General features: G+C 44.5%; 1 protein-coding gene across 1 annotated transcript in view; it reads right to left on the bottom strand.

Annotated features, from left to right (window-relative positions):
• Nucleotides 1-25000, bottom strand: part of atrn (attractin) — an 86492-nt gene that overhangs the window by 44323 nt on the left and 17169 nt on the right. The window contains exons 5-16 of the mRNA XM_076300460.1: nucleotides 23625-23818; nucleotides 22339-22507; nucleotides 20459-20549; nucleotides 20115-20364; nucleotides 17783-17966; nucleotides 16426-16580; nucleotides 12714-12798; nucleotides 10698-10918; nucleotides 10269-10390; nucleotides 4946-5084; nucleotides 3461-3642; nucleotides 2699-2915 (exon numbers count right to left, since the gene is read on the bottom strand). Coding sequence (XP_076156575.1) covers nucleotides 2699-2915; nucleotides 3461-3642; nucleotides 4946-5084; nucleotides 10269-10390; nucleotides 10698-10918; nucleotides 12714-12798; nucleotides 16426-16580; nucleotides 17783-17966; nucleotides 20115-20364; nucleotides 20459-20549; nucleotides 22339-22507; nucleotides 23625-23818 — 2009 coding nt within the window. The remainder of the gene's footprint in view (nucleotides 1-2698; nucleotides 2916-3460; nucleotides 3643-4945; nucleotides 5085-10268; nucleotides 10391-10697; nucleotides 10919-12713; nucleotides 12799-16425; nucleotides 16581-17782; nucleotides 17967-20114; nucleotides 20365-20458; nucleotides 20550-22338; nucleotides 22508-23624; nucleotides 23819-25000) is intronic.

Below are 25000 nucleotides of genomic sequence, written 5' to 3'. Positions count from 1 at the left end.
CTCACGGCTCTAATGCCATGTAAACATAAAGCGAGGCAAGCGCCTCAAAAACACCAGAGCCCCGTTAATTGCGGAGGAGCGATCTAAAAGCACGGCTCTGGCAGACGACTGGCACTGTGCTGATCCCCTAGCTGCCAGCCTGCGTGCGCTTACAGACGGGCAGAGAGCGTGGGCAGCAAATCCTTGGCATGTGCCCGACAAAGGCCAGGCAGCCTTGCAGGAATCTGCACAGCCTCTGCCAACAGCGTAAGCCGAGGGTGTGTGTGTGTGTGTGTGAGTGTGTGTGTGTGGTGGCGGGTGTTTTGTGCCCACTCCTCAGCCTTTTTCTTACCAGGGAAGCAAATTAGTTGTGCACGGCACTGTCACACCGGAGGAGGAGCTTTTGTTTGGTGCAGTCTATTATGAGTGGACCAAAATACTATATTCCTATAGTGGCGTGGGGACAGTCATTTCCTGTGTATTAGCCCCATTGTGTATAAACCACAGGACAGTGTTTTATGCAAGATAAAAAAACAAAACCATATTAATACCATATCTGTGTGTGTGAATGTGTAGTTCAGTCTTTGCAAGAATCTGTGTGTGTGTGTGTGTGTGTGTGTGTGTGTGTGTGTGTGTGTGTGCATGTGAGTAAATGAGAACGTGCATATGGCTGTAAATATATGAGAGTGTGTGTGTGTGTGTGTGTGTGTGTGTGTGTGTGTGTGTGTGTTTGAATGAACTAGTGCAGTGCCCGTTCAAACATGCTATTCCTGTAGCCCAATTACATGCCTGCAGGTAGGCCTGCTTTGAAAATAGGATAGGGAAAAACATAATTCCAGGTAAGCCTAAGCATTCAATAATGAATAGGCCTACAGATAACATATAAGGGATAATGTATAGAACGCCGGTCATTATTGGGAAAATAAGTCCCGACAGGGCGAACCGGACCCAGACGCGCAGCGGAGGGGTCTTGTTCCGCCCCGAAGGGACTTATTTTCCCAATAATGACTGGCGTTCTATACATTATCCCGCTTATTACACGGCTACTTGCCAAACCGAAACAATAAACTCCCCACGATATGACTCTTTAGCCTACATAGCCTAGGGCTAGGCTATAGCCTATTTGTTACCGTTTCATCATGGCTTTTGCTGAGAAACAAATAGTTTGCAACAGCACACGCTGAACTTGAATCAAACATTCTGATCAACACAAACACAGCTGATCAACCGTCCGCTTTCACTTTTGATTGAAGTTCCAGTCCTTGCGTAGAGATATGAAAGACGTGAAATAGAAGCACAAAACCCATTTTCCTTGACAGCGGTCTGTTATACTTAGCAACGGTCTGTTATTGAGAATTATCACCCGGAGAGAAGAAATACTCTTTTCTGATTGGCTGGCGGGTGGCCTTTAATTCTGAATAACAGGACACCGTTCCATATCAATGCTTATGAATGGTAACTATAACAACCATAGTAGGACGACGGTTGCAGCGCTCTAGAATCTTTTGGTTGCAGGCTTCCCAACAATGGAAATAACTGTAAACAAGCTAACTGTCCATGCTAAAGTTGTACAACAAGCTGAACTAGTGAGCTTCTTTTTAAACAGAACCGCGTGTTTACAGTGTTTACAGTGGCAACCGGGTGATAAGCGGGATAACGGTCTTCGAGGTGTGTCCAGTTATACGGAATTAATGGACTTGGGCGGAGGCCCCTTGCCCCTCGCCCTCGTCCATTAATTCCGTATAACAGGACACCTCGGCGGCCGTTATCCCTTACTTAGCAGACCACCGAACGTTGGGAAGGCCCATTCAAATGAATGGAGCATTCTTCAGCATTATGAAGAGCCGTGTAATAAAATAATAATAAATGTGAAGTGAGCAGAATTTAAGCATGGCTGCTGACATTTTTTACAAATCAAAATTGCATAATCCTAACAGCTGTTTTGAGTCAAGGCTATATGCTTAGCCTATTGAATAACTTGATGATAGAGAAAACAAACCATTTTGTGGAATGATGCATCATATAAGTTTTTGCAACGGTGTGACTCAAAAACAGTCTCTGGTGGCCTATAAGTGACATCACACTCTGTCTGCCACTCGTTGCTTGTTGCTGGTTATGCTTTGCATGTGTGGCATTCTAAGACGTTCTTTAATTCGGGACCATTATCGCTCGTTTGAATTTAAGCCCTTGCAGTTGGAAATGTTGTTTGCTTATTCAAAGTTTAAAGACAGTCCAAAGTAGCCTGGGCTATTCGAAGTGTCCGTTTATTGCACATCATTTTTTACGTCATTTTGAAGAGCCACTGCATACCTGTGTGTCTTGGCGTGTTGTTGCAAAATCCGCGGAGTTCACTTTATTGTTGAGATCAGACATGTTAAGTTTTTACCCGTGTAACCTACACTGATCCAGCTCTGCCAAAGCCCTGCTTCTGAGAGAGGCTAGCGGCGAAAGCCAATGTGCTTCTTTAACCAATATATTAAACAATATCTTTTGCATTTCTTATTCAAACAACGTCAAATTTGGCACTGCACTTACTCATGCCCATAGCAAGACACCTGCCAAGTTTGAAATCAGTCTGACAAACGAGATATGCGGCCACAGACACACACACACACAGACATCCGGACACACAGACACACAGACGCTTCTTGCTATATAGATAGATGAGAATGTCATCTGTGTGTGTGTGTGTGTGTGTGTGTGTGTGTTTGTTAGTTACCTGGGCGCTCACACAGGCTGCCATTGACGGGGCTGATGCAGTTGGCAGCGCGGAGGCCGTAGGAGGTGGGCTCAGCCAGGTATCCACAGAAACCAGCGCCGCTGGGTTCCCCTGGCAACCACTGCAGCAGGGAGTTGGTGAAGGGGGACATGTCCTCCCAGCACCAGTACGACACATTAATCTTCCTCAGGCCCACCCAGGGAGACACCACCTTATTCTGACACACACACACACACACACACACACACACACACACACACACACACACACACACACACACACACACACACACACACACACACACACACACACACACACACACACACACACACACACACACACACACACACACACACACACACACACACACACACACACACACACAGGATTTCAGTCCACATATTCCTGCATACTCATGAATTACATCAAGGAGTAGGTTTAGGTTTATTATCATCATCATCATCTTCCTTCATCATCATAATCTATCCATTTGTTTTTTTCCCTCAGCATTTTATAGTTGTACCGTCCCTAAAGCATATTCACAGCCTTCCTATCATAATTTTAGTGTAATTTAGTTAAGATCACTGCTTATCAAGATGTTCCGATATACATATATTTCTATACATTAAACATATTATAGATAATCCATAGACTATACACATGTAAATGTCAACTTAAACACATTAAATGCGTGCTTAACATAATAAGTAAGTAAGTGTTGAAAGCCTGTTTCCTGCCTAGCGCTGTGGGACGCTGACTCACCGGGAGGGATCGGCTCTGCATCTCCTTGAGCACAAACTGCACCTTCTTCTGGGAGGTGAGCGAAGCCAGCACGGCGTTGTGGCTGCGGCACTGCAGCTTGGCGTTGTCGTAGTTGTCCTTGGCTGTGACCAGTTTCAGGCACGAGTTCCCCACCAGGTGCCAGTTCTCCCCACAAATGTTCTCTGTGGACGGAGTAGTGGGGGGAGGGGAGAGAAGGGAGAGATAAGAGATCAGGGGGGGGGGGGGAAAGAGGAAAAAAAGAGGTAGGGGAAGGAGAGAAGAGGAGGTTAGGAATCAAGCGCAAAAAACAAAACAAAAAAAAAGCTAGCAAGATTTTTTTTGCTGTTCCACAGGATTAGTCTATTCGGCCAAACATCATAGGTGAGGCATGCTGAAAATGGACACAGGCAACAGTTTACTAACCCCACATGCTGGCCAAAGAACCAGACTTAACGTGACTTCTCCAACACGGTCTTTTAATCCCACTATTCAAAACATGCTAATCCGGCTCCATGATTTCCTGTTGTGCTATCAGGTTTCTGGGTTGTAGTATTTATAGCCTGAACTAGTACAGTGTCCGTTCAGACATGCCATTCCTGTAGAAAACTCTAGCCCAACGACGTGACTGTCAAAGATAAATTTACTTACCCCAAGGACAAATAATTGTACTTGTTTTATGTCTTAATTCAAGAAGATTTTGACTTATTTTATTTTGAAAGCTCAAAGTAAGTATCTTTACACTAAAAACAATACCAACTAGATCTTTTTATCTTTATTTAAGATTATTACACTTGGTTAGATATCAGTTTTTGCAGTGCAGTCTCTTGTAGCCTATAAGGGACATCACACTCTGTCTGCCACTCATTGTCTGTAGCTGCTTTGCATGTAGAAATGTCCTTAAATTCGGGACCACTATCGCCCGTTTCAATTTGGGACCTTGCAGTCTAAATTGCCATTTGTTTATTCAAAGTGAAGTTTCAGTCTCTTGCACATCATTTTTACATGTTTGTTGGCATGTTGTTGCAAAATCTGTGTAATCATTTCATGCAAGCAAACCGCATACAGGGTGTCTTTATTGTTGAGGTCAGACATGATAATCCTCCACACATCTTGCACTCGCTTTACGTTTACCTGTGTACATTCAGTTCTGCCAAAGCCCCACTTCTGCCCTCTCTGGTAGCCTACAGTGCTGCATGAGAGGAAGAGTGGCTACAGCAGAGCGGCGAAAGCCCATGTGTGTTTCCTTTACCTATACATTCAACAATATCTTTTGCATTTCTTATCCAAACAACGTCAAACTTGCTACGGGCACATGTAAGCGCAGTGGCAAGACACCTGCCAAGTTTGAAATCAACCGGACAAACGGTTCGACAGATGTGTGGCAGGCAGACACACAGGCAGGCAGACACACACACACACACATTCCTGTAATTTATAGGTAGATAAGCTGTGGGTTAAGTGCGGGTGTTATAAAGGGTTTATTACCGGGCAGGGTGATGCACTCCTGGTTCCTGTGCTCCCATTGGCAGTTCTGGTCAGTGGCACAGCTCTTGCAGCTGGTCTTCTTATTACACACGTACGAGTGGTTGTCCTTTGGACAAGCCTCATATTCTGCCACTGCACCCTGAAACGCACAAACACACACACACACACACAGTTCATGTGTCTGCAATTCATCACAATCTAAACTATGCAAATAATCTCTAGGACGGCACAGCCTCTAGGACTGTGCAATGGCTATTATACAACAAGCCCTTATGTAAGGCTGGACTCTACTGAGGAAGGACCTAGAGGAGACCGTTACCTCATATCAGAAATCAACATGACAGACGGATGTCAACTAAAATGGACAAAAGGAAACTCACTAGTGAGAAAGAAGGGCTAACAAAAGATGTGTCTATGTACAAACATTCACGCATACTGCCAATTGGTTCAATAGCTCTGATTATGTGTTGTGTACACCCCCTGATGTTGTGTTGTGTACACCCCCTGATGATGTGTCCTGATGTTGTGTACACCCCCTGATGTTGTGTTCTTGGATAATGATAGAGGGGAAGTGCTAATCCTAGAGACAGAGGTTGTGACGTTGACGTTGTATATGGCCTTTTATGATAAAACTAACTGATAAAAACATAACATACTGGCAAAGATGATCTAGACTATGCATGCAATTTAGTAATATTGATATCTGGCAGCCTGTGTCATATTCGCAAGCTAGCTATTAACGGGTTACGATTGGCTGGTCGGAGAAAATCCAAACAGCTGGCAAAAATCTGCTCCAGATGTAATAAAAACAAAAATGCCTGCTGTGTGGCGCTGCCAGTGCTTCTCAGGGCTCCAGACGGACGTTTTACAATTGGCTGCGCTGGTGCGCCTAACTTTAGCATTTAGGTTGCTATAGTAGAGCGGCACATCATTTAGGTGCACCCAAACATTTTATACAGCACCGCGATAATGGGTCAGGGTCAGAACTACCAAAGGCAGAGTAGGGATGGGCCTTCACAGAACACTGAGTACTGAATGGCAGAGTAGGGATGGGCCTTCACAGAACACTGAGTATTGGAAGGCAGAGTAGGGATGGGCCTTCACAGAACACTGAGTATTGGAAGGCAGAGTAGGGATGGGCCTTCACAGAACACAGGGATTAAAGTGAAAAAAAATCGTTTGACTGAACTTTTTTCAGGCCATAAGTCATATGTTGTTCATATCTACCTATAGAGATAGCACCCCTTTTGCAGTGGCGACCTATTGGTTTTTAATGTACAAAAAGATGCAAACAGCAAAGTAAAGGGAGTATTCGCCTTATTCACACAGCGGCCATTGTTTAAACCAAAACGAGGCTACAGGGTACACTTACTATATAATTAATGCCACCTACAGGTGAATGCATAGAACATAACAATCCTATGGTTTGTGTACCCTGTAGCCTCGTTTTAGCCGCCAATGGCCGCCATGTGAATAAGGCGAATTGAGAGTGTTCTTGATTGAGATTGAGTTTTCCTGATGAACAAAAATATATTTTAGTACCATCCCTGACCATTGCTGATTAGCCATTGCTGTTCTTTTCTACTGCAGCAATATTGTAGAAAGGCTTTAACACACTCTTATTTAATTACTTCAGGCCAAAAGTGTTTAAAGGGGAGATTTTTTTCTTGTTAATATGCAATTCAACACCAAGTAAAATCTATAAAATCAAGTTTGCAAGACTTCCCATTTCCTCATCAAAGTAACAAATCAGAACATTCTAGATATTGTTCATATTTCCATTTGTTGCTTCATCCGCATTTAATGAAAACATGGTAATTTTGAGTTTTACAGACAACTCAGTTTTCCAATGAGCAGCAATACTGTGTGTGCTCATGCAGGAGGTATGCGCATTTGTAACGACAATCTGGAGACGGCGCTTTTGTCTTCAGCAACAGATTGTATAAGGTTGACAAGAGGTTGCGATATGGTTAAGGACAGGTCGTGTTGCGCTATGAAAGAACATGCGTAGCCTACTTTCTAAACGTAAAAACGGTCAGCCATAGATAAACGTAGCCTACCTCTGTCGTGGTGGCTAGTTGCACCAGGTAGGGAAGATGTCCTAAAGTGCACGACCGTTAACCTTATGGCGGTCTTCTGATTGGTGGCGTGCTAAAACGTTTTCCTATTGCATCCATAAACAATTTTCTTGCAGCGAACCGCGCAAAAGCAAACTCCTGGCACTTTAATTTCTTTACACCATGGCTTGTTAGTTCTCCCCCGTTTCCAACAGCTGCCCATCTGCATTTATTTTTTAACTTTTGACACCTGCCTTCCTTTAGCAACAACGCATCCATGACAGCTAGTGGCCTTGCCAAATAGACGCACACAAATCATGACGCTAATATGCGAGGTTCTGGTAGGCCCACTGGTTATGGCTTTGTGCTATAAATTAATAATATTTTATAGCAAAGTTTTAAGTTGACTATTTTAATTGTATGGTTATTTTCTGTCAACATACACTCACAACCTATTGTCGTTAAAAGTGAGGCCTAAGCAAAATAGGCTACAAGGCTGTTTGTGCGTCACAAACACGACTGACCCCCTTACTCGACACGCTCAGTCAAAACCTTCCGTCGCAAATTGTGAAAAACATTGTTGTATGTCATAACAGACGGGATAATAAATTGCATAGGCTACGGTTTATATTGCGTCGCTTTACACATAATGTTAGTTGCATTGATTAAAAACTGTAACAATAATAGTAGCCTACATCGGGTGGCATAGCAGGCTATCTGTTCAAGTCATAGGTGACACCCAAAATGAATGACCTCCCCTGACAAGAGTTCGCGATATAGTGTCTACATTGATGCACGGAAAGAACACAGCCTCCGAATTCGCACATAGAGCTCACAATATCATATCCAAAAAAGTTAAACGGATTGGCCAACCTCATCAGCTGTCTCGATTATGTCACTATAATCCAACCTTTAGACCGTTATAGTCCTCCATACGTGTTCTTTTTTTTAAGCAAACGCCCGAGACAAGTGTATAGCTACAACATACAAAGCGAAACTCATGGCTGACGTAGGCCGTATAGGACGTATCTTCTTGAGTGGTCACGGATTGAGACACAGAAAGTTCTCAAGAACACTATTAGGTCTTTAAACATTTACCTAATATTTGTAGTTGCCTTAAAAAAGGAAAAGCAAAGGTGACAGTCCCCCCCCCCTCCTATTTTTTTTCTCATCGGATCTGCATCGATCTCAAATATGACATTTCTAAAATCAAATTGACGGAAATCCGTCCTATGACGGAGAACTTTAATCCTTGAGAACACTGAGTATTGGAAGGCAGAGTAGGGATGGGCCTTCACAGAACACTGAGTATTGAATGGCAGAGTAGGGATGGGCCTTCACAGAACACTGAGTATTGGAAGACAGAGTAGGGATGGGCCTTCACAGAACACTGAGTATTGGAAGACAGAGTAGGGATGGGCCTTCACAGAACACTGAGTATTGGAAGGCAGAGTAGGGATGGGCCTTCACAGAACACTGAGTATTGGAAGGCAGAGTAGGGATGGGCCTTCACAGAACACTGAGTATTGAATGGCAGAGTAGGGATGGGCCTTCACAGAACACTGAGTATTGGAAGACAGAGTAGGGATGGGCCTTCACAGAACACTGAGTATTGGAAGACAGAGTAGGGATGGGCCTTCACAGAACACTGAGTATTGGAAGGCAGAGTAGGGATGGGCCTTCACAGAACACTGAGTATTGGAAGGCAGAGTAGGGATGGGCCTTCACAGAACACTGAGTATTGAATGGCAGAGTAGGGATGGGCCTTCACAGAACACTGAGTATTGGAAGACAGAGTAGGGATGGGCCTTCACAGAACACTGAGTATTGGAAGGCAGAGTAGGGATGGGCCTTCACAGAACACTGAGTATTGGAAGGCAGAGTAGGGATGGGCCTTCACAGAACACTGAGTATTGAATGGCAGAGTAGGGATGGGCCTTCACAGAACACTGAGTATTGAAAGGCAGTTTCTAGTGACTCGGGGTCAGATAAAAATGCTATCATAACACTACTAATGACAGAAGAAAGAAAACCCAAAGTGATCATCACTATCTATTACTTTATACTGTACTATCACATGTTCTGTGTGGCACATCCATCCACTCTGGATTAAATCCAGTGCCTCTACGTTTGCTGATACCCTGGCAGGAATGAGGCCACATCTCTCTGTGTTCGCTGTCCATCTCAGCTGTTACTTGCTCATGCTGGCTGTCCCACAGTGCCATGTTAGCTACCCTGCTGGCCCCCCGCCCCTCCTCCTCCCCCCTCCTCCCCCCTCCTCCTCGTCCTCCTCCCCCTCCTCCCCCTCCTCCCCCTCCTCCCACTCCTCCTCTACTCCTCCCCCTCCTCCCACTCCTCCTCTACTCCTCTCTACTGTTATCTCTTCCTGATTGTCTCTTGCTGCTTCAGCTGCCACAGCAGCCCTGGTTGAAGCCTGGAGATGCGTACAAAGTAGCCGGATCTATAATCACCGGTCAATTTCCCGACGTGCGTTTCTGTTTTCCGTTTTCAGATTGAATTGCGACTCAGTCGACCGTTTTCTATGCGGCGACAAACAATCCTGGAATGACCGTTTTCATTGATGTACCAGCACAGGTGGGGTGGGGAGGGCCTGTCGTTGATGTACCAGCACAGGTGGGGTGGGGAGGGCCTGTCGTTGATGTACCAGCACAGGTGGGGTGGGGAGGGCCTGTCGTTGATGTACAAGCACAGGTGGGGTGGGGAGGGCCTGTCGTTGAGTGGGGCAAGGAGAGTCTGTGTGAATCAGTTAAAAGGATTTAAGTGGATAATCTACTTAAAATAATAATAATAATAATAATAATAATAATAATAATAATAAAAAATGGAACCTTAACATGTGACTGTCACACAAACAAGGCGAGTTGCAAGCCTTGCAACCAATGAAAACTGGGCAGATTTTTGGTCGCACCCTGAAGCCCTGCTTTCTGTTAAAATCTGCAAATCCCTTCTGTGAGAAATGTGATTGGTGGGTTCATGTAAAGAATTAAATTTGTGTGTGTGTGTGTGTGTGTGTGTGTGTGTGTGTGTGTGCGTGCATGCGTGCGTGTGTGTGTATGTGTGTGTGCGCGTATATGTGTTTGTGTGTGTGTGTGTGTGTGTGTGTGTGTGTGTGTGTGTGTGTGTGTGGGTGCGTATATGTGTGTGTGTGTGTGTGTGTGTGTGTGTGTGTGTGTGTGTGTATATATGTGTGTGTGTGTGTGTGTGTGTATATATGTGTGTGTGTGTGTGTGTGTGTGTAGTCTCACCGCTGCAGAGGTGCAGTTGCTGCCGTAGGACACACACTGGTCAGAGCACCACTGGCATCCGTTGGTGTTCACCGTGCAGCTGTAGCAGTCGGAGTACTGGTTACATGTGCCATTATCAGCATCTGGGACAAATAACACATACCATCACACACACACACACACACACACACACAGTACTACATATATTCACAACATCAAGAACAAATGTAAATGTCTATTCGTACACACACACGCACACGCACACACACGCTCACACACACACACACACGCGCACGCGCACGCGCACGCACACACACACACACACACACACACACACACACACACACACACACACACACACACACACACACACACACACACACACACACACACACACACACACACACACACACACACACAGTGAGAGACAGCGAGAGTTGCGTTGCTCACAGGTCTTGGGTGGGCAGGTGTTGAGCAGCTGATCCTGCTGGTCCAGCGAGGCGGTCTCCCAGGGCCGGCACGCTTTGGTGGTGGCGTTCCACACGCAGCGGACGCCCGCGGAGGCCAACAGGCACTCGTCCTGGCTGCCGAACGCACCGCAGCTCACCGGGGAGAACTGCAGAACGTCGCTCAGCAGGAGACTGTTAAAGCCTCCAAACACATACATCATACTGAGGAGAGAGAGAGAGAGAGAGAGAGAGAGAGAGAGAGAGAGAGAGAGAGAGAGAGAGAGAGAGAGAGAGAGAGAGAGAGAAAGAAAGAGTGGGAGAGAGAAAGGAGAGAGAGAAAGAAAGAAAGAAATAAAGAAAGAGAGGGAGAGAAAGAGATAGAGAGAGAGAGTGGGGATGGGGGAGTGGTAGAGGGAGAAAATATGTTAAACAGTGTTTAAATGCTTAAATGTTAGTCCTAAAAATATTTTGCTTTCGCGATGCAAGTGTGCCTTTTGTACAAATAAATCTTAATAAATGATGTGCATTTATTTGAATTTGTAAAAGTGACATGAAATGGAGATAAATGGAAGAGAGAGAGAGAGTGTATATATATATATATATATATATATATATATATATATCTCTATGTATGTGTGTGTATATATATAGACACTTAGCTTTTCTGTGTCTTATTCCATGTTCCCTCCATACTTTGTATGACTGCTTTGGCAACACGAATGTCTTATTTGTCATGCCAATAAAGCATTTTGAATTGAATTGAATTGAATTGAATTGAATTGAGAGAGAGAGAGAGAGAGAGAGAGAGAGAGAGAGAGAGGGACGAAGAAAGAAAGGAGGGTGAGAAAAAAAGGGTGAAAGATGGTCGAGGACTTAAGGGACACCCGACCGTACCACACAACACATTTACAAATAAAAATACTTATTCAGGTCTGAATTCAGGAATAGATTCAGAGACTTATGGGCTACATTGGATCTCATCACAGCTGAGACACTTCTCAGTCACTCTCAAGCAGAAACACCACAAAGTGGGTGCAATCAAAAGCAACCTTGTGCCTAAAAATGCTCTTAATTTCTAATCAGTTTCCGAAAGTAATTCTGTTGCATGAGGCTGACAAATGAGATTCATGAGTTTGGCTTTTTCATAATCTACAAATGAGGATGATTATACACCAACTATTAGCATGATGGAATTATTCTACATCGCCAGCCAATTAGAAAGAGACAAGAAAAATTCATCATTTCTTAATCACGCTGTTGCCTTTGATGTTTCCTATGAAAAATGGAATCCATTTCAGTCACATGAGCAATCGTTTCGATCGTTTCAATCGTTTCACACTCACAAAACTGCAAAGCAAATTGCACCACCGTTCTGATCAAACCAACATCAGGCTGGGAGCATGACCTGAGATGCTCCTCAGGACAGCCTTGTCTGGGCCCTGATGTGGCCCTGACCTGGCTCTCATATGGTCCTAACCAGGGACTAAAGTGGGGGGGGGAGGGCAGGGATGAACTCAGTTCCACCACCTCTTATAAATGAATAATAAATATATTCTTTCATACCAATGATATAGCGCGAAGATATTGTTAAAAAATAAATGGTGAGTTCATTTTTCATGTGTACAGAGGTGACCAAGAAGCTAGCAATTCTTGTCCAAAAAGTATTGCTACACCACAATACTCAATATGTCATTTTCCCCCCGTTGCACCGACACTGGATTTTAGGGTTCCCCCACCTGCCAAATCCCACTTTAACCACTGGTCCTAACCCAAAGTGTCCTGATACTAGATTCAGTCCCCTTTGGTGTATTTACATTCTAAAATTGGGGATTTCCTGGGGATTTCCTGAGGCTCCCCCCCCACCCCCCATAACGGAGATCCGCCACTTCTTCTCCATCAAAGGACGGGGCCCTTTGGCTATGCCGCCACTTGTAGTGAGTGGTCTGTAGGGATGTGAACGTCGCAAGTGTGTTTGTGAGAGGAGGAACAGGGGGAAGCTGGCGAGGTCGGGGGTTACCTGTTGCTGAAGACAGCGGAGTGCCCGAAGCGGTTAACATCGTGATGCACATCTGGCCTGGGTAAGATGGACCACTCATCGCACGCTAGAAAGAGAGAGAGAGAGAGAGAGAGAGAGAGAGAGAGAGAGAGAGACAGAGAGAGGGAGAGACAGAGACAAAGACAGAGAGAGGGAGAGACAGAGACAGAGAGAGAGAGAGAGAGAGAGAGAGTGCGAGAGAGAGAGAGAGTGCGAGAGAGAGAGAGAGAGAGAAGGGGGAGTGGTGAGGAATAGAATAAAAACAGAATGGTTAGAATATTTTATAACTCACATGAGCATCTACAAACACACTGATCTTCCTTTGTGCTTAATGACTCTGCTCAAAACGTTTGTCATGCCAATAAGGCATGCTGAGCTAAAAACGGCCGAGGGAAAAATAAAGAGAGACATGTTTGCTCAACTACTGTGCCCAGCTCCCTGGATTGTGCAGACGACACAGCGTCTGGAACTTCAGCACAGTCCCCTGCTGCCCTCTGCTGGTTGCTTATGGAACTGCAGCTGATGCACTGCCATAAGCCCACAGTGTGAATGACTACACGGAACAGAGCTGCTCCAAATGGCTCCTGCGATGGCCCGACAGCTCATTAAAATCAGTTGTACTTATTAGGGCCGGATAATTAGTGATAAGCTTCAGGGGCTGCAGGAATCTAATTATGGCGCTCTCGCAGAGGGACGAGGGGAAGAGGACGTTTTTTTAAGAAACGGAGAGAGAGAGAGAGAGAGAGAGGTAAAGAGAGGGCCTGGCGCGTACTGATGACTGAATTAGCCCCGTGTCATCCGCACTCGACGGCTGTCATCTCTGACTCATTACTGATAAAAGGAAACTTAAATGTCTCTTTTAATTCGATAAAGACAGAACTTCTTAAAGGGTGGTTCTCCTCGTTAAAGCTATCGTTAGAGCCTGATTCAGTTCTGAAATTAATTGCATTTCTGCTGCCTATTAACGTTTTCATGCATCATTTCCTGTCTAGTTTGCGCTGAAAGTTGTTCGGTCAGATGTTGAATAACAGCACAGACAAACTCAAGTGGCACATTTCAAACGACCCTCCAACTGAAGGGGCAGCGATTCTGTGCTGATAAATACGCCTCAAGCCCAGACTCTTACATATGAAAGGAGTCCGTAGAGATGAGAGGTCAGACTTTCTGAGAGGTCACTGTTAATATGTGGTTCTTCCTAAACGAGGCCGAGAGATGGTCAGGCAATCTATAATGGCTCAGATCATGAAAGCCATCATTGTGAAGAGGAAAACGTCAGTGCACAATAAAACCCCAGACATCTGAGAGAGAGAGCATTTGAGGGGGTTAGGAAAGAACAGACTACTCATCTTAGCTCCAGGCTTTAAACTGTGGAGTATAGAGCGAGTACTTCCTCCCGTGAGTGATTGTGACGGAAGAATTTGTGGCACTTCAAAAACCACGAGGACTCCCGGATATTGCTCTCTTTTCTGAGGGAGACTTAAAGTGCCTGATCACTACCTAATCCTCTGCAGAGTGCAGGCAGACAGACAGCACTCTCTGACACCAGCTATGGGAGGGGAGGGAAAAATCAATATCCCAACGCCACATATTCATTCCTTTAGGGGCCTCCTTCTTCCCCAGCCATTAGGCCAACTGTCTGTGCTAACATCGTAAGTGAACAGTGTCTTGTCGGATTCTGCTTTTTATCCAACATCATTTCACTTCAGACAGATTTCACCCCGAGCCAGAGCTCCCAACCTGGGATCAAACCTGCCAAAGCCTCTCTCTCTGCTCTTTTGGTCTTGGAACTGTGTGTGTGTGTGTGTGTGTGTGTGTGTGTGTGTGTGTGTGTGTGTGTGTGTGTGTGTGTGTGTGCGTGTGTGCGTGTGTGTATGTGCGTGTGTGAGAGAGAGAGAAAGAAAGAGAGAGAGAGAGAGAATGTATATTAGTGTAAGACAGAGAGAGTGTGTGTGCGTGTGTGAGAGTGTGTGTGTGAGAGAGAGAGACAGTATATCAGTGTAAGAGAGAGTGTGTGTACGTGTGAGTATGAGAGAGAGAGACAGTATATAAGTGTAAGAGAGAGTGTGTGTGTGTGTGCGTATGTGTGTGTGTGAGAGAGAGAGAGAGAGTATATCAGTGTGTGTGTGTGTGTGTGTGTGTGTGTGTGCGTGTGTGTGTGTGTGTGCGCAAGTTCATTGTGTCCTGATAATGAGTGACCCAGAGTGAGCCCGCGCTCTTCCGTGACCTTAAGAGTTTTTCCACCACGGGGACACCAGTTGCCATGGTTGCACTCTGTTATTCCCCTGTGTTGCTAAAACAGGACAAGGAAGTAGCCAAAAAAACTAAATACATAACCAAAGTGCAGCGTAGCACTCAAGAATCTTTGGTAATAACCAGCGCTTTACAAGTAGTCATGGTGTCTGGTGTGTGGAATAAATATATGGCAGTTGTTACTATATCTCCAGATTCAGTTGAAAATATCAAGTACTGTGTGTGTGTGTGTGTGTGTGTGTGTGTGTGTGTTAGTAAACTGTAAACACTTAATAAAATGTTGACCTGCTTACGTATCTGGGACAGTTCACATAATTAGGTTTTCTGATAAAAACTTGACTTGTGCTATGTAATTAAATCAAATAAAAGTTTTTAAAATGTGTCTCCAGAACGAGTCAATTCTATAATCACATGTTACAAGAGTTCAACTTACATTTACATTTATTCACTTAGCAGACGTTTTTTTCCAAAGCGGCTGATGTCAGTTATATTACAAGGGCTACTGCATGCTAGCCCAACTCCTTAGCCACTACGCTACCACCGCCTGGTTGAATGCAGTGCGTGGTGCGTGGCAATCTAGTTCTGATCATTACCCATATACCAACTCTCTACACCCACTCCAATATACGGGTCCTTGTCTTCCATAATTCAAAACTATTCTAAACTATTCTAACTGAAATCGTTGTTTTTGTAATCAGCCATAACGAACCATTTAGATAAACGACACAAGCCTTTCCACAGCAGATATGAGATACAAAGCATCCTACTCATCTCACACAAACAGCCCATCTCTCAGCCGCTGTGAGCCTTTATCTCCCACACCCATCTCCTTATCTGCCTCATGTGACGAGGCGCAGAGTTAGGACTTCCTGCCAGAGTTGCTTTTTATATCTGTTTTTGAGGCTGAAATCAGGACGGAAATTGCAGGCATACCAGTAATTTGTGCATTAAATAACACTGGTGTGAGGAGAGGAGAGGAGAGAGCTGGACTCTGGATGTTTTATCTGATCTCCAGGTCAGAGATTACGGTAAGTGTGACGGCAGGAATCCTGCTCAGCGTAAAATAATTTTACCGCTTATCTAATATCGGGGTGCTTTCACCAGTGGGTTCTCAGTATAACGGCTGATCTCAATGACTCAATGCGTGTGTGTGTGTGTGTGTGTGTGTGTGTATCTCTCTCGATGCAAATGGTCTCTACAGTGTCTTATCAAAGTAACACTCCAAGGAAGCCTGTAATGAATACTGCCCTGATCTGTCCCAAATTAAACTACCGTTAGCATTACCCACAAAACCCTTGGGTGAGGGCCTTCATATGTCCAGAACCAGGAGGCTATATTACCATCCCATTGCATTATTCTGCCCTGGAAGGTGGGTTGTGTGTGTCTGTGTATAGCAGTGTTTGGGTCTGTGTGTGTGTGGTTTGTGCATGTTTGTGCAACTCACCAAGGTCGTAGGCCATGAAGTCGGAGGAGAAGCACTTGGCGCCGTGGCTCATGCTGGTGTCGTTGTGCGTGTTCCCGCCAAACAGCAGCATGGTGCCGCTGGCTATGACTGCCGTGTGCAGGTACCGGAAAGATCCGCCGTCCTTCAGAATGCTCCTGTGGGCCACCAGACCAAGGTCATCAACATGAGACAGCCTCCCTGTCCGATACTAGCATACGGACAGGATCAGATTCTTGTAAACCAAGGATGCAACGGAACACTCAACTCACGATTCGGTGCAATTCATGATTTGAAGCTCACAATATGATTTTCTCATGATTTTTTGAACAGAATAAGCTGCAGACAAATTATAAACTAAGAGGCACATAAGGTACAAACTCGTTTTTACCCAAGTGTCCCAGTTAATGCATATTCTGTCTTGTCGAGTGTCCTGTTTTTTTTTCTTTTTAATTAGAATAATCTTTTGACAAATCTGACTCCCATCTGACACATTTTCAAAAGCAGATTACACCTAGCCTAGAAATCTAGACGCACCCTAGCGGCGGCAAATTAATTTGCTCAGCCTGTACGTCTAGTATCGAACCATAGGAATTTCTATTGGCTTAACACCATGGATGTTCTCCAATCACAGCGCTCTATTTCGTTAGAGAGTCTTAAGGCGAGCTTAACAGGATAACGACATCCTGCGACGGTGAACAACAAGGAAGGTGGCTATGGCGAACGAAGAGCGGTTGTTTGAATCGGCGTTGCCGTCAACTTTGGAGGAGTTGGACTTGTGCTTTTCTTTGAAAGTAGAGCAACACAATGCACTTAAGTCATTCCTTTCGAAGAAGGATGTATTTGCCGTTTTGCCGACCGGATACGGATATGGTCGTAGCGCTGGCCTATTGCATGCCTAGGCAGTTTGAAAGACAATTCTCTGCCCGCCCCTTGGATTAAGCAGGTAAATGATTCGATTCCAGACTATACATTTCAATGATATAGGATGGCCCGCCAGGCTAGATTACACCCTATTTTCTTTAAAAATTGCACCATGATTCTTTTTTATCTCAACCAGTTGTGATGTTCACACATGCTCTTGACACAAACAAGAGACCTAGCATCCATGTTTTAAACAAACTGAAATATTGTGGACTTGACAGATCGGACATCAGTTTCTTAATTCCCTCACATCTTCCAAAACAACACAAAATAAAAGGCAATAACTATAAATATGTAATAACAACAATAATAGCTAGATTACAATATTTGCCTTGGGTTACTAATCCCCATCCTGTGACACACACACACATGCACACGCGCACACACACACACACACCAAAATAATAATAGCTAGCACACACACACACACACATACCACATGTTCTTGTCGACATCGTAGCGGTACAGGTCCCCAGCCAGGCCGTATTTGTTGGCGCTGAAGGCCTTGTAGCCGCCGTGGATGAAGATGGCGCGTGTGTGCGGGTCGTAGGCACTGCTGTGGCCGTAGCCTCCCTGCACCAGCGCACCCCGAGGGTCCAGCACTGTCCACTCGTTCTTCACTGGAGGGTGGGGGAGACACGGATCATTCGTTAAAATACTGTTTAAAGGGTCAGTTTCTCATATGTACAACCCTACATCTCATATGTCTTACCCTAGACTAAGTACGAGAATATGGCACATTCTATTTTACTTTCTCAATACTGAAGTGTTTCTTATGCAATAAATTAAGTATATCTATCTATAAAGCAAGAAGCGTCTGTGTGTCTGTGTGTGTGTGTGTGTGTGTCTGTGGCACGCATATCTCGCTGACCGTTTGTCAGACTGATTACAAACTTGGCAGGTGTCTTGCTACAGGCATGAGTAAGTGCACTGCCGAATTTGACGTTGTTTGAATAAGAAATGCAAAAGATATCGTTAAATAGCCTATATCGGTAAAAGAAGCACGCATTGGCTTTCGCCGCTAGCCACTCCCCTTCCCACACTGTAGGACTGTAAGCCAGTGTTTCTCAAACTTTTTCAGACGAAGGACCACTTAACCAATAAAAAAGAAACGCACGGACCACCTAGCTAAAAAAAATTAGACCTACTTCAACAGTATATTAGCCTACACAATAGGCCTACTCACTGAACCACCTTGCTTATTGTCTTTGCACTTTGCTTATTGTGTCAGAGGATTCATTTGATTTACACTACATAGACAGTGTTGCAGAACTGTTTGGATTTACATACAAGTTGGTTCAATATTGCAAACAACTCATCTATATTATATTTTACCACGTCTGCTCGCGGACCACTTGGGATAGTTTGCGGACCACCAGTGGTCCCCGGACCACACTTTGAGAAACACTGCTGTAAGCGACCAGTGAGGATAGAAGCAGGGCTTTGGCAGAATTGGATCAGTGTAGGTTACGGGTAAAAACTTAAGCGAGTGCAAGATAACTCCACGGATTTTGCAACAACACGCCAACATGCCAACACACACAGGTAGGCTATATGCAGTGGCTCTTCAAAATGACGTAAAAAAAATGATGTGCAATAAGCGGACACTTCGAATAGCCCAGGCTACTTTGGACTGTCTTTAGACTTTGAATAAGCACATGACAATTCAAACTGCAAGGTCCTAAATTGAAACGAGCGATAATGGTCCCGAATCAAAGAACGTCCCAGAATGCCACACATGCAAAGCATAACTAGCGACAAGCAACGAGTGGCAGACAGTGTGATGTCACTTATGAATAGCCCAGATTACTTTGGACTGTCTTTAGACTTTGAATAAACAAACGACAATTCCAACTGCAAGGTCCTAAATTGAAACGAGCGATAACGGTCCCGAATTAAAGAACGTCTCAGAATGCCACACATGCAAAGCATTACCAGCGACAAGCAACAAGTGGCAGACAGAGTGTGATGTCACTTATAGGCCACCAGAGACTGTTTTTGAGTCACACTGTTGCAAATTCCATATGATGCATCATTCCACAAAATGGTTTGTTTTCTCTATCATCAAGTTATTCAATAGGCTAAGCATATAGCCTTGACTCAAAACAGCTGTTAGGATTATGTCATTTTGATTTGTAAAAAATGTCACATGCAGCCATGCTTAAATCACTTCACATTTATTATGTTATTATATTATCTGTAGGCCTATTCATTATTGAATGCTTAACTGGAATTATGTTTTTCCCCATCATCCTATTTTTAAAGCAGGCCTACCTGCAGGCATGTAATTGGGCTACAGGAATAGCATGTTTGAACGGGCACTGCACTAGTTCATTTGAATTGACAGTGAGAAAAACATAAAGAGAAAGAGAAAAAAGAGATAAATAGAAAGGGAGAGCATTAAGAAAATTTAAGAAGCATAGAAATGGAAGCATAGCATGGAGAAAGTCAGAAAACCAAATGATGATCTAAATCAGGGGTTTTCAACTGATTGTGAACCAGGGACCACCAAAAAGGGACAGAACGTTATGCAGATTAAGTTTGGTCGAGAAGCAATTTCAGGTCAATTGTTAATGAATTAATATGATTTTATCTAGCTCCATCACTGATCTAAGTTGTACTTTTACAAAACAAACACCAGAGGGTGCTATAGAACTCAAAAGGAAAAACATGTGTCTGTGTGGGTTTGTATATACAATCATGTATACATGTCTGATGTGTGTGTTAAGAGTTTAAGTATGTGCGCGTGTGTGAGAGAGATTACTTACTGATGTTGTACTGCTGGACCTTGCTGATGTAGCCGTAGAGGGGGCAGTGGCCGAAGACGACCAGCATAACCGGTTCTGACCCGTCCGGTTTCATCTGGACTGCGTGCGCTGAGTGGCCCACCACCGCATATGGTTCCTTAACCCGCGACGGCACCAGAACCCAGGACTGGTTCCGGATGTGGAATACCCACAGCTCAGCCGAGACGTTCCCAGTGAAATCAATCTTGCCTCCAAACATGTAAAGCTTATCCTAAACAAACATTTAGTAGATGTTACCAAATGATGCATCATCATCTCTCAAACACTACCAATCTAATTTGGTGTGTGTGTGTGTGTGTGCGTACCTTGTGTATGGCCAGAGAGTGGCCATAGCGAGGGGTCACAGAGTTCACAGATGGGTTCAGGCTCATCCAGCTCTGAGATGACAGATTAAACCTGAGGCAGAGGCAGAGAGAGAGAGAGAGAGAGAGAGAGAGAGAGAGAGAGAGAGAGAGAGAGAGAGAGAGAGAGAGAGAGAGAGAGAGAGAGAGAGAGAGAGAGAGAGAGAGAGAGAGAGAGAGAGAGAGAGAGAGAGAGAGAGAGAGAGAGAGAGAGAGAGAGAGAGAGAGAGAGAGAGAGATGAGACATGAGAGTGCGACTGACATGAGATCTTTCCATCTTTGACAACACACGGGCGTTCATGAGTTTTTCTACAAATTGTCATCATCTCTTGGCTGGTACTGCAAAGCATTAAGGTCAAAGGGTCAACAACCAGGAAACCCAGAGTGGGAATACATGTACTCTTATGTGTCAAATATCTCCGGTCGCTTTTGATAGAAGCATCTGGGAATCTGAATAAACAGTATAGTTTTATCATCCTATTGTGTGTGTGTGTGGGTGGGTGTGTTCCAATCCAACACTCTTCAGTGTGAAGCTGGGCTTACACTACAGGATTTTCAAATCTTTTGCGATTGTAAAATCAGGTGGCATCACGCACATAAAGATAATCTCAACCGATAATCTTCTCTCGATCGGAAACACACACCCACTACAAGATTCGAAAACAAAGGGGCCTTCACACACGACAGGATTTTATTAAGATTACATCCCAGAGGGCTCAATGAATGAACATGAATGCACCACTTCTCTGGAAGAAGATGACAATGACAATGTATGCCAATTTATCCTACTCATAGCGTCTTAGCCTATTGCAAATAAAAAAAACAGTTTACAGGTATGTGCAATGTTGTCAGGGAAATGGTTATGAACGGTCACCATGGCTACAGAGGCAGGGTGTGTTGTGCTATCCATCTTCTGTTCAGAGGTAAAAAGGGAATAAAGGGTACAGGAGTGGACCCATTTGTGGATGTCATGAAGTGGACAAAATAAGTTGTATGTCCTTCATACGGTCAGCCTATGTCAGTAATTAACCATTATATGAAGTGAGCAGTCTCTGAGAGTCTAGCTAGAAAGGTCGATCGTTGGTAAGCTGTGACCAGCAAATAATTTACAGAAACTATTTAATGTTAGGCTAATCAACAAGTAATGTTCAACTGCCCAATAAGTAATAGTGTAGCCTAACAAGCCACCAATTTTATTATGGCCAACTCATCAAGGATTCACATTTAACGATATGTCATTCAGAACTCTCAACAGGCTCTGACCATCCATCACTGGCCTAATCCAGTTTGAAATCTGGAGCCTTGCAATATTCCATAAAACAGGGATTCCCAAACTGTGGTACGTGTACCCCCGGGGGTACGCAGGCTTCTACTAGGGGGTACGCAAGATGAAAAGGGAAATGTCAGAAAGGTGTTCTGTTTTCTTTTTTTGTTTGAGCCTATGTTCTCTTTGTTCTTTGTGTTTCATAATGTCGTTCTCCACACTGTTTTTTTTTAGTGTGAGAGCTCATAGACCAGTTGCACATTTTGATTTTGTTGTTTGTTATCATGGGCTAATTATGATGCCTGGAAGGCGTCAATAGAATCTGTTATGTTTGTATGTGTCGGATGGTGGGGGTACGCGAGCCAAATCAGGATATAGGTGGTGGTATACAGGGAAAAAAGTTTGGGAACCGCTGCCATAAAAGAATCTTGAAAAGGTTTCACAAGCACAGAACCTGCATGATCATGACCAAAGATTCTAGAGTGCAGATGAATGTCCTATTGAAGTCCTATCTGTCTGAGGAAGTCCTGTGTCAACAGTGTGTCCACTCTCTCTGTAGCTTGCTGCTGTGAGTACTCACGCCTTGACCATCTGGTAGTCGGTGTAGTTGAACGTGTGGCCCCCCACCACCCACATGAGGCCCTCATGCACCACGGCTTTATGGGAGGCCCGGGTCAGGCCCTGGCCATCAAACTCCGCTCTCGTCCAATAGGAAACATTTCCTGGGACGGGGATGGAACAGTCTGTCCCTGTACAGCACAGAATGAACATAGTCGGCATTAAAGTGTGTGTGTGTGTGTGTGTGTGTGTGTGTGTGTGTGTGTGTGTACACCAACATTCAGAACACATGACCGGCTAGATTAAATTAATCATATGACACTGATTTCATGGATATCAGAGAGACATGAGTGTCTTAATCTGTCGTAAGGCGTCACTGCAAACACCAGACAAGTTGTACGACAAAGTGTGTGTGACCAACTGTCACAAGGCTGCTACTAAATAAACTTAGTGTCTAAACTTCCAAAACACTCATTCACTCACTCACACATATGCGTGCACACACACACACACACACACACACACACACACACAAATGGTTTCTTGTGTGCAGAGCCTTAAACAGATGGATAGGTCAAGCAGGAACAAATACATGAATCAACACATCTTCAAACAGAGGAGCAGAGATGGAGTAAGAGAGAAATGGAGGGAGGGAGAGAGGGAGGAAAAGAGAGAGAGAGAGAGAGAGAGAGAGAGAGAGAGAGAGAGGGGTATGGTTGAGAGTGAATACAGGGAGGGTGTGAAAAGAGAGGGAGCGATAGAGAGACAAGAGCAGAGGGAAAATGATAGGGGGAGGACAAAGAGGACATTGTGGGTTGGAAGGGTGGAAGAAAGTGGTAGAGGAAGAGGGAGTGTTGACAGAACGACTAGATAGTGCGTGCGTGCGTGCGTGCGTGCGTGCGTGCGTGCGTGCGTGCGTGCGTGCGTGCGTGCGTGCGTGCATACAGTATGTATGTGTTTATTTGTGTTTGTGTATGTGTGTGTTTGTGTGAGAGAGAGTGTGAGTGTGTGTGTGCCTGCGTGTGTGTATGTATGTGTGTGTTTGTGTGTGTGTGTGTGTGTGCGTACTTGTGTTTGTTTGTGTGTGTGTTTGTGTGTATGTGAGTGTGTGTGAGAAAGAGTGTGAGTGTGTGCGTGTGTGTATGTGTGTGTGTGAGAGAGAGAGTGTGAGTGTGTGTGAGAAAGAGTGTGAGTGTGTGCGTGTGTGTGTGTGTGAGAGAGTGTGTGTGTGTGTGTGTGTGTGTGTGTGTGTGAGCCTGCGTGCGTGTTTGTGTATGTCTGTCTCCCCCTCCAGATGTCCATACCCACCTTGCCAGCTGGACTTGCAGACACAGGTGCCAGCGCGACAGGACCCTCTGTGGGGCTGGCCGCAGTCAGCCGGGCATGATGGGATATCACACGCGTGGCCCTTCCAGCCCGCGTCACACTCACACAGCACACCCCCATCCTCACTCTCACGACACACACCCTGGTCTGAGCAGTTATTGGGACACGTGTTTATCCTGCGTGACAGAGACACACACAGGCATGTTTATATGCACTTATTACACAGCTCTTCACAAGGAAAGTAGAACGCTCTATTGACTTGAATGGGCTTTCCCAAAGTTCTACGGTAAAATATGTTCATGTAATTACCGCTGCAAACATATAATTACCGCTGTCAATGGCAACGGAGTTTGTGCTTCTACTTCAGGTATTTCATATCACTACGCAAGAACTGGAACTTCATTCAAAAGTGAAAGCAGACGGTTGATCAGCTGTGTTCTAAAGAATGTTTGATTCAAGTTCAACGTGTGTTGTTGCGAACTCTGTTTCTCAGCAAATGCCACGATGAACAGTAACAAATAGGCTAGTCGGGGTCCGGTTCGCCCTGTCGGGACTTATTTTCCCAATAATGACTGGCGTTCTATACATCATCCCTTACATAAATAGCATATATATGTATACAATTTTTAAGTTCTTCTATTCCTGTAACTGAAATAAAGAGCATATATATGCAACTATGGTTTCTTCTTGGCTTGGGGTTTAACCTGTATTTGTACTGAGTTTTCTCGCGATTTTCATTACAGAATTGTGTCTGTTTTTAATGCAGTGCCACCTTCAGTCCAAAGATTTCTCTGGATTATCTTAAAGGTGCTCTAAGCGATGTTGGGTAAGGTCACTTCTGTTGACGTTCAAACAAAACAGAGAGCTAGCTCACCCCTCCCTCCTCCTCCCTCCCGTGCAACTGACTCTCCTGAACTTTTATCTCGTCGGTGATTGGCTGGAACAGTTTATTATGTTGCATGGTTCAGGCTGGACCAGGCTGTTTTTGTTGCCGTTTTTGGAGCCAGAACTGTCCACAGAGACTACGTTTTTTTTTTACAGTGTATTCAGGGGACAGGCAGCTAGTGGATGGTGAGGTGATGTTTGCTGTATGTGACAAAAAATGTTTTAGCTTATTTTAATGATATTATGTGAAATAGATGATGAATTCTTTGCAATTTTAAGTTGTGGAGCATTATTCTTAATTGTAGCATTATTTGTCCAATTATTTGCCCAAACAATTCTTAATTGTTGCATTATTTGCCCACACAGTTTTTCATTGAGTTGTTAATATCTCCCCATCTTTCCTTCTTCTATACCCTTCTATTTCCTGTGTATTAGCTGCATTGTGTACTGTATAAACTGCAGGATAGTGTTTT

This window comes from Alosa pseudoharengus, unplaced genomic scaffold (assembly GCF_046254945.1).
Source record: "Alosa pseudoharengus isolate Yale_2024_CS ecotype anadromous, Long Island Sound unplaced genomic scaffold, YU_APseudo_1.1 YU_APseudo_1.1_scf_22, whole genome shotgun sequence".
Lineage (NCBI taxonomy): Eukaryota > Metazoa > Chordata > Actinopteri > Clupeiformes > Clupeidae > Alosa > Alosa pseudoharengus.
Note: the sequence above shows the minus strand (reverse complement) of the source record. Positions and strands in the feature narration are given on the sequence as shown.